At 43.3% G+C, this 13,333-nt stretch overlaps 1 protein-coding gene across 1 annotated transcript in view; it reads right to left on the bottom strand.

The window, feature by feature from the left end:
- The window catches only part of LOC308089988 (neurobeachin-like), a gene marked incomplete at both ends in the record, with an annotated part of 234,794 nt that overhangs the window by 22,847 nt on the left and 198,614 nt on the right, over positions 1–13,333 (bottom strand). Inside the window, 6 exon segments of the mRNA XM_080434989.1 lie at positions 4,097–4,214; positions 5,219–5,355; positions 8,300–8,449; positions 8,993–9,117; positions 11,665–11,831; positions 12,473–12,581. Coding sequence (XP_080291115.1) covers positions 4,097–4,214; positions 5,219–5,355; positions 8,300–8,449; positions 8,993–9,117; positions 11,665–11,831; positions 12,473–12,581 — 806 coding nt within the window.

Below are 13,333 nucleotides of genomic sequence, written 5' to 3'. Positions count from 1 at the left end.
CTCTTTCTGTCTTCGTTTTTTCTTTATGGTACTTAATGGTCTATCACTGCTGTATATAAGGATTGCCTCACTGAGATGATGGAAATGTCCCCCAGGGGGATGACTGAACTTTTGTGTTACGCTGTTATGTACAGTGATACATCCAGGGCCGGTTCTAGGCTGATCAGCGCTTTAGGCGAGATTCCTCTGATGCGCCCCCGCACGCGCGCGAAGCGTGCGTGCGGGGGTCCCTTTTTCGGGTTTTCGGCGGGTTATGATACGTATTTGGCTACTTTATTTCGGTTTTAGGGTTAGGTTTAGGGTTAGTTTAGGGTTATGTTATTTAATTCTGATTTTACCGATTTATTATCATTATTATTATTTTTTCCCGACTTTTTTTGCCGCCTCTCCAAACTGCCGCTCTAGGCGGCCGCCTAGGTCGCCTTAACACATTGATTGCCTAGATCAAGTTAACTAGTTTTTCAAATCCATCACTTGATTGCCTAGAATCTAGATCGATTTTCACAAAAAAAAAAAAAATCTGATTTTTTTGTGGCATTTGTTCCTCAATGTAGTGCGAATGCACGTGCAAAGTTTCACCGCAATCGGACGCTGCGTTCATGATTTGCAGATTTTTTTTCCAAATGGGCCACTCCTGCAAACTTTAGATGTCAATCTTAGCCAATCAGGATGGAAGATGAAAAATCAAACAGATCCGTCTTGATCACATGACTATAGAGATCATGTGTACTAGAGATGCGCGGATCGCGGTTTTAGCCGCAGTTGACGCAGTTAACCGCAGTTTGGGTGGATTCGGGTCAATCAAATATAATTATTAATTAATATCGGATAAACCGCGGGTGAAATATTGCGGTAAATAAATTAATGACATCTAATATATCTATCCATAAAATAGCTAAATCTCTGCGTGCTTGTGTCTGTGTGAGTGTGTAGAGCAGCCTCTGTGCGATGCGATCTCAAAATGCATTGATTTAGCCTATGGAATGTCGGTGCGTCTTTTTTCTTTTTTTCAAACCGGTGCTGTGCTGGCAGCAGAGCAGTGCGCTCTGTATGTTGGATGCCGCATGTATGTTGGATGCCTGTATGTTGGATGCCGCATCATGCCGCACAGAGTATGTTCAGCGCAGCAGAGCATGTGCGCTCATGTTCAGCGCAGCACCGGTTTAAAAAAAAAGAAAAAAGACGCACCGACATTCCATAGGCTAAATCAATGCATTTTGTGATCGCATCACACAACTAACGGGGAATACCAGAAAATAATAATATTTTGACATACGGGAAAAACGGTTGGTGCGGATATTTAAATTGGCTAATATAATTATTGCGGTTGGATAACGGGCGGATAATTAATTTGTACATGCGGATTCGGATGACGTGAGAGGCCATCCGCGCATCTCTAATGTGTACGGATTTGCATGAAATTTGGAAAATGTGTTTTACATAAGTCTGGTGGCGGCGGCGCTATAAAAGGCAGATGTGAAAACTGCAGGGCAAAGTCTTTCTTGGCCTCTGGGGAGTGAGCATACAAAGTTTTACACAGATGGGTGCAGTTATAGGTAAGAACACAAATCGGCCTGTTATAGCGCCACCATGAGGCTGATTTGAAAATTTTCAAGTGGCATTTCTTCCTCGACCTAGTGGGAATGTGCATGCAAAAATTTCATGCATTTTGTTCATAACGGAGCACTCCTGCAAACTTTGGAAGCAAAACTTGCCAATCAGGATGGATATGAAAAATCCTGTTTCCTCTAATGACTATAGAGATGCTGTGTTCCGATTTGCGTGATGTTTGGACAAAATCTGTAGAGGTACTGTAAAAAAAACTGGTTTGCAAAAATCGGCCTCATGGTGGCGCTATAACAGGCCCATGTGAAACATTTGGAGCAGAGGTTCTGCTCTGGCATCAAGGGAGTGTGTGTGCACAGTTTCACGTCAATCGGGCCAACGGTGCCGGACATTAGCTGTCCACAGACAGACACCCGGACGGACGGACACAAGGACGGACGGACAGGGTGCAAAACATAATCTCGGCCATGCCTTTCGGCCTGGCGGAGACAATAAAGTTAAGTTATCTGTGTGTTTGAGTGTTTGTCTCTGACTCATACCAACATCCCAGGTCGAAGTGGGCCTGAAACTTTTCATAGCGTTTTATTATGATCCAGGGAAAGGTCATTGGCAACTTTTGCTAAATATTTTATAACTTTAATATTTCACTTTTTAAAAACTTTGTACTGGAAGTCAACGGAGAGGGAAGCAACTGGGAGCCATGGGCGTGTGTGGCTCCATGTGTTTGAATCGTATTTATTTGCACACAAAAAAAGTTCAAATCTGAAAGAACACAAACAGATACTGTACTGTAGAGGAAAAGTTAGAAGCCCTGGAGAACCTCGCCTAGAACTATATCGTCTCTTTTGGGTGGAAACCTCATATGTCCAAAACTGTTACTTTTCAGGATTCAAATTCAATAAAGTAGCAGATCTACAGACTCAAAACACGGCGCAAGCTTGTAGATCTGCTACTTTTGATGCTTTCGTGTGACGCTGTAGTGTGATCAAGTAGGGCAGGGGTGGGCAACTTTGATGCTGGAGAGGGCCACTTCCACACTCACTCCAGAGGGCCACATTGCATATACTGTCGGGCGGACAACTCTTATGTCCGTATTTTAACCTTTTTCGTAAATTAATGCCGCACTTCGCCATTCTATGTCACACAAAAGTAGCAAGAATAGCCGATCTACAAGCTCAAAACGCGTCGTGCTGCGACACGTTTTGAGCTTGTAGATCTGCTATTTTTGCTATTTTTAAATTGGAATCCTGAAAAGTATTTTTTTTATTATTTATGTTATTATGCATTTAGTTATACTTATGTTAACTTTTACTAGTCATTTAAGCTACTAATCTATGACTGAAGTAATTAAAGCGGGTCATGTTTGCATGTTTGGAATTGGAGCAGCTGAAATCAATAATATATCAGTATTCCGATATTAACCTGCGGGCCGCATTAACTCATTCAGTGCCACATGACGTCTAAGACGTCATGGCCTCTGAGCGCCCTGAGCGCCACGTGACGTCTAAGGGCGCGCTCTCACCGCACTTTTATTTTACCTCTGGGGCAGAATCTGCCAATGCATTGTCAATGTAAATGCGTGGATTCACGCAAGAGCGGATTTTTTTCGCTTGTCGCGCAGACCTTGCGTTTATCTGCTCTACGCGACTTGTCCATTGGAAGCAGAAAACTGCTGGAGGCAGGAGCTGATTTTCCCCCTCTGTCCAATCGGGTGAGTCGAAGGCGGACCGTCCCAAGACTCAGGAAGCAACATGGTGCTCTCAGTGGACCAACTGGTTGTAGCTGTTGCATCTCACCCAGTACTTTATGATTTGACCATGAAAGAGTTCCATATGACTGACATTAAAGAACTGTCCTGGTTACAAGTGCTCTCCACCTGTCCATCCTATAATAAACTCGATAAAGTCGCAACGTAACCGGGCCGGGCTACAGACAAAGCTAGTCTACGGGCAACGCAACGGGGAGGGAGGGGCTTGAAAGCAAGTGACAGATGCGTCACAGCGTTTTTTTAGAATCCGCTGGCTGCAAAAAACTGTGGCCGCGCACAACCTGCGTTTAACAGCGGCCAGACAACTTTTGGTGAGAGCGCGCCCTGAGACGTCATAATTTATTTTTTTTATTTTTTTTCAGAACCCAAGATATGATGATTTGAAGATTTGCTGCTCCATTCACTTCTTGTTTAACTTCTTACTGAAAAAGGCTGTATCTCGGGCTCCTAAGCACTTTTTTTTTACAATGAATTTTGCCTGTGGCACTCAGAACCAAACTGCCATAAATAAGAATGGCACCTGAATGAGTTTTAAGTGAAGGTGGGGGCCGCATGTGGGCCCCCGGGCCGCCAGTTGCCCATGTATGAAGTCGGGCATTACTTTACGAAAAAAAACACAAAAAGTTAGAATATGGAGATATGAGGTTTATGCCCGACAGCAACGATATGGAACATGGAGTTCCACACACAGGTGAAAGAGGCACAAAGTCATATTTCTGTGTACATGCTGAAACACCCTAGTGTATACTACTGCAGTCTTACTCCTGTTGGCCATGAAGACTTCCAAGCCGGTGTTCTGCAGGAGGTAGCGTCTGGAGAACACCGCTCTGATCTCACTGAACATCCATTTTCCATGGAGACCCTCCGAGTACGCCAGAACCTGTTCAAACACATCAGAAGTACGTAGTTACGTCAACTCAACGCCCAATGGACAATTCCCCCAACCCCCCTTGTACTGTATATGGTCCCTTTTCGTTGCTGACCCCTCCTGGTTAGTTCGTTAGGGTGTAGACAACCACGTGTTTCCTGATACCGACAATAAGCCTCTCCAACTTACTTGCTTACATGCTTATCAGTTTGCCCCCCACACAGTGGTTGAAAAAGTACTCACATGTTTATTTAAGTAAAAGTATCAATACTGCAATGTAGAAATACTGTCAAAATTTACTTGAGTAAAAGTACAAAGGTATTGGGGTATTGGTATCAAAATGTAGGCCTACTTAAAGTACCAAAAGTAGAAAGTGCTCATTATGCAGAATGTCCCATTTCAAGTTCTCAAATGTATAAAATCTACAAGCTCACAATGCATCGCATCGCGACGCATTGTGAGCTCGGTAGATCGGTAATTTTTTAAATGGCAGAAATGTATATAGGGTGTATACACATTTTTATTTTGTAATATTAAACAAAATCTACAAAGTAACTGGTAACTACATTTTTCAAATAAATGTAGTGGAGTAAAAGTACAATATTTGGATCCGAAATGTAGTGGAGTAAGTAAAAGTATTGGAAATTGTAAATACTCAAGTAAAGTACAAATACCTCAAAATTCATAAGTACAGTATAAGTACAGTACTTAAGTAAATGAACTTAGTTACTTTCCACCACTGGTCGCTAGTGCGGCCACAAAGATCGCCCATCCCTCCCAAGAACACTTGACAATTGAGCCCGGAGGCACTGTGGAGGATTCGAACCCCTAGTCTCGGCGATAGCGGGCAGGAACTTTACCCCTGCACCACCTGAGCCGAACCCTTTTAATTCTTTTTTAAAATGATGTGAATTTTTTTTCCCGCCAGAATACTGAACTCTCATTGCGTCATTTCTAGTAAAACCTTTCCAAGTATTTCCTGAGTGGACTTCAAAAGCGCTCTCTCTCTCTCTCACCTTGGCGTTGATCTTCTTGAACGCAGGGTCTTCTTCGTCCACCTCAAAGTAGATCTCAGTGGTGGTGATGGACAAGGTTCCTCTGGCCACCACTACAGGAGCTACCAGCTGGGCCGGAGTGCTCAGCACCACCGGGCCTAATGGGAGGACAGGACAGGACAGCCAATCACAATCATGATCAGAGATTTGGCATAGAGTAGACCGAAACAAGGGGTCCAATGTAAATCAGGTCAGTTTGTATTAACCCTTTAAGACCGGGAACGCATCTGTGATGTCATTTTAAGATTTCTTTGGTTATTCAAAAATAGCAGATCAAACAAGCTCAAAATCGTGAACATTTTTGGCAAATCGTTGAATATATATATTTTTAAAGCGAACATTTGTAACTCAAATCTTTGCTTCTGGGGATTCTACAAACGTCAAATGTCAAGGACCCCCAAAATGATATGTATTTGGCCGCGGACCCCCATCTCAAAATATTTGGTTCCAGGGACCCCCCAGAAGCAAAGATTTGAGTTAAAAATGTTTGCTTGAAAAAATATATATTATTCAAAGATGTGCTAAAATTTTCAACATTTTTCAAAAATAGCAGATCTACAAGATCATAGCGCGGCACCGAGTGCCGCGCTATGATCTTGTAGATTTGCTATTTTTTAATAGCCAGGTATAAAATAATGGTTAGGATAATTCCTTTAACAGGTCCGTTCATGAAAGTCCTTGCGGTCTTGTTTCCAATGAGGGCCTGTGAGCAATTAGGGGTTAAGAGTCTTGCTCAGGGACATATTTCATTTCATCGACACATTTGCTGGCCTGGCCTGGAATCGTACCTAGGGCAAACAGGGCCTCTGGCTCCCTATGCGGGCTCACTGACCACTCAGCTATGGCCGCCCCTATGCCACCCCCCAGCTATGGCCGCCCCCCAGCTATGGCCGCCCCGGTTAAAGTGGTTACACAGATGCGTTCCCAGTTTGAATGGGTTAAGAACAGAAGGTTGGTTAAGGCAGCACAATCAATGAAAAATCATACTGCCATTTGTCTGATAAGTACCCATTATTTTCTTTGAGATCATGTTATTGATTACGTTTTCGATTTAGATCTTTTCCAATGCATCGCACCTTTACATTAGGTGCCGACATCAACTTATTACAACAAGAGACAAAAATCATACAAAAACTACAGCGATACAGGTAAGGCACTCAATTCCTGTTAGTAAGATAGCATATTTCTTTGTTGTGTTGAGCAGGTACCACGATTATTATAGTAACTAAAAAATGAATAATAAAACTAAAACAAACTAAAACAATATAGAATTGCATGTAAAACAATTTTATATAGTTTTAGTTTTTTTTAATATCTGATGTCATGCATGCTCTCATCCGACTTTTGTTTCTTTCAGATTCTATAACTCAAGGCAATCCTCATGATATCCAAAAAGCAAAAACTAAGACTAAAACAAAATAAAAGCTACAACTTGTCCATTCTGGGGAAAAAAAGTGTATACAGGTGCGGTCACACCGAACTTTGATTCTGCCAATGCGGCGGATTCTGCCAATGCTTTTCAATGGGACCGGAGCGTAAAAAAATAAATAAATAACTCAAACTAAAACTAAACTGGAATCAAACACCTAACTGAAAAACTAACGAAACTCATTAATATTTCAGAACTATAATAATTAAAGCACATACACAGTGAAAACAAACAGTACAGTATTCTGCTGTGTAGCACAGAAAAAATAAATACTCCCGCACTCTTAACTTGCACATATTCATTGGGAACATCATTTTGGTACACAGACCATCATCAGGTTATCCTGAGAAAACCTGATGAAGGACTGCGTACCGCAATGTGTACCGCAATGCTGTTGCTGTTGTTGCGCAGACTTTCATCTTGAGATGAACCCTGATGAAGATAACCCTTCGGAACAGCTCGGACCATAAGGCTATTCATTAAGGTGCTGACAAAGGTGCTACAAACAAAGACTGACATTTCGATGCTACGGCATCTTTCTCTAGAGTCACGACTCCCTATAATAAAGAGGCTTATCGTGCCGAGCTGCTTCAGTGTGTTATCTAACTGCAGTGGCTTGGATTTGTTTTCTGATCGGTAAATATGATTCAGGGAAATCAGGACTGCATTAGGATACTGCAATAGTATCAGAATCAGTGGAGATAATTTTTAGCATTTTAATGATTCTCAAACATAGTTTCTGTAAAAATGTCCAAAATGAGCAACTTGCCTCTTTTGTAAGTAAAAAGTCGTGGACAGAAACGTACTAGAAATATAAAATAGATAGACAGTTAATTGTGGTGTGTGTGTGTGTGTGTGTGTGTGTGTGTGTGTGTGGGGCACGCATACGTGTGTCTGGCCTTTTACCCTCAATAAAAAACCCAAAAAAACAAAAAAAAACACACACACACACACACACACACACACACACACACACACACACACACACACACACACACACACACACACACCCCCACACACACACACACACACACACACACACACACACACACACACACACACACACACACACACACACACACACACACACACACACACACACACACACACGCACACAAACAAACACGTATGTACAGACTGTGCAAGGTTTTGACCGACCGACTGTGTGTGCGTGTGCATTAGCCTCGCGTAGACAGACTATATCACTGCGTGGATATGAGTCTGGTGCTTCCATGAGGACGTTTTTTTTTCCCAAGGGGCGGGATCAAAACGATGGCCCTCGACGCAATTGGTTAGACCTACAACCATATACCAATTACAGTCTCCCATATTTGAATACTGGGCCCTGATTGGTCACCCACGTCTTCTGGAGCAGGAAATGGATTCTCTATGGAGCAGTGCCAGACCCAAATCGCAGAGTGCAATTATTTTTTGCACTCGCAGATTCGTCTGGTCCCAGGCTACGTGTGCATGTGCGCGCGTGCGTGCGTGCGTGCGTGCGTGCGTGCGTGCGTGCGTGCGTGCGTGCGTGCGTGCGTGCGTGCGTGCGTGCGTGCGTGCGTGCGTGCGTGCGTGCGTGCGTGCGTGCGTGCGTGCGTGCGTGCGTGTCTCACCGGCGAGGTTGTCTATCTCCTTCTCTTGCAGAAGGCTGACTGCGTCATCATCTCCCTCCAACATCAGCTCCGCCTCTGGGTTTTGACTCACCACCGATTGGCTGCGGAAAGTCTTCTTTGACTTAAGACCCTCCTCCTCTTCCTCTGGATCTGTTTGCAGTGGTGGAAAAAGTACTCAAATGTGTTACTTGAGTAAAAGTATCAATACTGCAATGTAGAAGTACTCTGTTACATGTAAAAGTCTGAAATGAAATATGTACTTGAGTCAAAGTACAAAAGTATTGGTATCAAATTGTACTTAAAGTACCAAAAGTAAAAGTACTGAAATGTTTGAAAATAGCAGATCTACAAGCTCACAACGCGTCGCGATGCGACACGTTGTAAGCTTGTAGATCGCCATTTTCAAATAGCCTATGTATAAAATAGGGCTAAAGTGGTTCATGTATGTTTTATAATGTAATAATTTATATCTGCAAAGTAACTAGTAACTAAAGTTTTCAAATAAATGTAGTGGAGTAAAAGTACAATATTTGCCTAGTACTGAGTACTGATAATTGGAAATACTCCAGTAAAGTAAATGTACCTCAAAACCGTACTTAAGTACAGTACTTGAGTAAATGTACTTAGTTACTTTCCACCACTGATAATTATGTTCTGCGGCACTGTTGCATGATGGGATATAGATGAACTGACCATAGTCCTCCAGGGCTTTGAGTGACACGTCGGCGTGGGTGGAGCCAAAGGCGTTGCGCACAAATCTCCGCCTCCTCCTGAGGTCATCCTCCCAGTAGTCTAGACGCCAGAAATCGTGTAATTGGCTAAAGACGGGAAAAGGGGGGGAGGAGCAAAGAAAGGAACAAAACTGATCAAAGTGAAGGGCAGGAACGCATCTTTGTCATTTTAGATTTCTTTGGCTATTTTTGAAAAATCGTGATTTCTTTCGCAAATCTTTGAATATATAGTTTTTTTAAAGCGAACATTTGGCAAACGTTCATTTGTCAAACATTTGACAAATGTCTTCTAAATCCTAACAGTTTTTTGAAAAAAACTATTGTTGCTTGTTGTATCAGTGGTGCTCAAAACCTTTTCATGTCAAGGACCACCCAAAATTATATGTATTTGGCCGCGGACCCCCATCTCAAAATATTTAGTTCCAGGGACCCCCAGAAGCAAAGATTTGAGTTAAAATGTTGTTTCCAAAAATATATGTATATGAGCTTGTAGATCTGCTATTTTTGAATAGCCAAAGAAATCTAAAATGACAGAGATGGGTTCCCGGATTGAATGGGTTAAAAACACCATAAAAACATGAGAAGCGTTTGAAGTAATACTAAACAGTTATTTCAGCATATTTCACATGAAAGAGTGGCTCTACATGTAAATCTGACAACACAACAGCTAAAAAGAAACTGTAAGAATGAAAGAGCAAAGGTATTGAGTGCTAAAGCAGTTGTATATTTATTGCACATTGCAATAAATATACACATTGATGATTCAGCATTAGAGTTCAAAGGCTTGATGGAGGCTGGAACTAACAATAGCTTCAAGCGGTTTGATTTGCACTTCTTCACCCGGAGTCTTCTAACTGATAGCAGAAGTTCATATTAGAGAACAAAGTGATGTTGAGAGTCTGCAATGATTTTTGTTGCGTGTTTCATGACTGACTGCTCATACAGGCTCTCTATGGGATCATTTTTATTCTCTTGCCTATGACCTTCAATATCTGTTTTGTGCATAATGGCAGGCTTGCTTCAATCGCACCGTTTATGCAGCTTTCACGCTGGCTGCTACAAAGCTACAGGCTACCATTTATTTTCAATGGAAGCCAGCAACATGAAGATACAAAGCAACACCGGGCGCGGGCAACCTCGGAACGGTCGGACCCACAAATCTGGCCACCTCGGAAGGGTCGGACCCACAAATCCAGTGACCTCGGAACGGTCGGAGCCCACCAGGTATTTCTGGCCACCAGAACCTACTCGGCCACGTTTGACATCTCGGGGGTACCGAGACTAGGGAGGAGGGGGGGGGATTTACGTGTCCCCATCGGGACATAACTCGAATGTCATCGAGTCGGCTGAAGTGGACTTTGCAGCATTCGGCTAACGGCTCGCTTTATCTCACACCTTGGTGGTTACGGCCCCTTTAGGTTGCCAAACTATGCTGTAAAGTCTATCTAATGATGCTCCTCTAGGATCGTCTGGGAAGCCAATATGAGCTGTGGGATGCTGGTCATGATGTGCATCCAACACAGCTCATTATGTTCAACCGTTTATGGTTGGTGCCTTTCAATGTCTCCCCACAGGACTGCTTGTGATAGTGTTTGTGCCAGAACAGCGTGTGAACTTCTACCACGAACTCCTGCAGAGAACTCACTATCTACCAGGAGCAGAATGTAAACAGAAGCATTATGAAACACCCAGAGGAGGGCAGACAGACTAGGATTGATTGACAAGACTTCTAAAGTCAGTGATTTCCACATCAACTTCAAAAGAACGTTTTTTTATCAGACAGACAACCACGTCCGAGGACACATGATTCTGACTTAAAAGCTGCAATGCGTAACTTTCATGACTTAAAAGCTGCAATGCGTAACTTTCATGTCTTTACCCAGGTTCCAACCCAGATTCCCCGCACCAAAGCGCCCAAATGTCTGCTGCTGCTGAGCTAATAGAGGGGAAAAAAGCCCATTTGGGGAGAGGATGAATTGCGTTTTGAGCTTCATGCAGTGGTGTTAGTTATATGGCTATTAGCACCGACAGACTGGTTGATTGCTTGCTTGATTGGTCAAAGCAACAGACATTTACTGAAAGAAAGACGCTGTCACATCCCCAAAACTAAAGAAAAGAACCTGGGGTGACAGGGCCTTCTCAATGGCCGCCCCCCTCACCTATGGAACTCACATCAAAGCTGCCCCCCCCCACCCTCGCCACGTTTTAAAACCACAATCAAAACCCACCTTTTCAGACTTGCATTCCCTACCTAATTCTAATCCCCCTTTTCTACCGTTCATTTCTATATATCTTTTCTTTGTGTTCTTAGTTTTGAACCTTTTAACTAGTTTCTGTTTTGCAAAGCGACTTTGAGTACTTAGAAAAGCGCTATATAAATTGTATGCATTATTATGCATATAATTACAATTATGCATTATTATGCATGCGGGACATCTGTGTCGCACAGATGTCCCGCCCCTCTCACTTCTAGGGTTGTCAGACAGTGGTTCAGGAGGTAGAGCGGCCGAGCGGGAACCGGAAGGTTCCCAGTTCGATCCCGGGCTCCCGCATCGGTGTATGAAAGGGTGAATGTAATGCACAATCTACGTTAAAGTGCCTTGGATAAGGGCGCTGTATAAATGCACCATTCACCTCTGTGACATCGTTCCCCACGCTCCGTGCTTATTGGTCAGGATGTTGAGGATCTTCTGTTTCAATTGGTTGGCCGTCACGTGGTCTCTGTGCTTGGCGGCGCTGATGAGGTGGTCACACATCTTCTCCTCCTCCCGCCGGTCAGACGAATACTGAGCACAGTTAGACTGGAGAGAGAGAGAGAGAGAGAGAGAGCACATGAGGACATAATCGTTGCTGTTGGGGCAGAAACCTCTTATCTCCACATTCTAACTAAGTGTTTTTTTCTCGTAAATTAATGCCCTACTTGATCATACTACAGCATCAAAAGTAACAGATCTACAACAAGCTTGAAACTATCTCGTTTTATCTACTTTTGTCTACTTTGGAATTTGAATCCTGTTTTGACATACTGTATGAGGATTCCCACTCCACAGAGACGATGCACAAACTACTTTCCACTGAGTGTTATCGACTGGTATATTGACTAATCTGAAGTGTGCCGTTTCTTTTGTGGAAGAAGAGACACACAAAGAGGGAGACAAAGAGAAACACAGAGAGACAAAGGGAGATACACACACACGTGTGCTTGCTCACACAGAGTGAGAGAGACTCACTAGACACAGAGAGACTCACAGAGAGAGAGAAAGACACACACACACGCGTGCTCGCTCACACACACACACACACACACACACACACACACACACACACACACACACACACACACACACACAGGAAGAGAGAGAGACAGAAAGCAGAGTGAGATAGATGACCTCATGCTTGTGCAGTGAAGTGTTTTGTTGTTGTTGGGTTGCCAGTACAGTACCTCAAACTCAGCATGTTTGTGAACATCCTCGGCTCTCTGTCTGTTGAGGATGAACTCTGCCTCGTTAGCAACGCGCACTATATGGTCCTTCATAGCGTGGCAGAGGAGTCTGCAAAACAACATCCACACGCACACCAAATGATCCAAAAAATGCATCCACAGTGTTTCTCGACCTGTTTATACATACATAATTAATTGTGCACAACGGTATAACCCACTTGAATCTTAGTGTCCTTATTCTGGAGGTGAACGTTCGGCGAAAATAGCCCATCTAAGTTCGCATTGCGACGTATTGTGAGGTTGTAGATCAGCTATGTTCGGAAAAAGGGTTTTGGTGTAGCGTGTAGTGTCCCTAGCCCACTTAGACCACCTGTTGTAACCATAGATATTAGAAACCTAGATACCTCATTGGCCTCTGCAGTTCATTGGGGCGACTGGTATCGCAATACACGGCTCTTCCGCAGGGAACCTGTCACTCAAAGTGACTACTGGCCAATCACAGCGCTCACAGCGCGTTGACTACTGGCCAATCACAGTGCGTCTTTTCCGGGACTTGTCAGTGCAATGGTTCTCAACCAGTGGTCCGGGAACCACCAGTGGTCCTTGAGGGGGTTCCAGGTGGTACCCAGCTAAATGATGGAGAGTTGATAACCAAATGGACCCTTATATCTTTAAATCTTGAGTATAACATTTCACACTGTCAAGAGTCAAATTGTTAAACATCTGCATTACTTACTAAACAAGTACACAATTAGAGAACGTAAACAATTGTTATTTTGACAACATCTTATCGAACGATAACATATTCTAAGTTTTGGGTGTGAGAGGCTAAAGCTTATCAAACGGTGTTCCGTGACTCAA

Source organism: Gymnoscopelus braueri (assembly GCF_963280865.1).
Source record: "Gymnoscopelus braueri genome assembly, chromosome: 8".
In the NCBI taxonomy this organism is placed as follows: domain Eukaryota; kingdom Metazoa; phylum Chordata; class Actinopteri; order Myctophiformes; family Myctophidae; genus Gymnoscopelus; species Gymnoscopelus braueri.
This window is presented reverse-complemented; position numbering and strand designations above follow the sequence as displayed.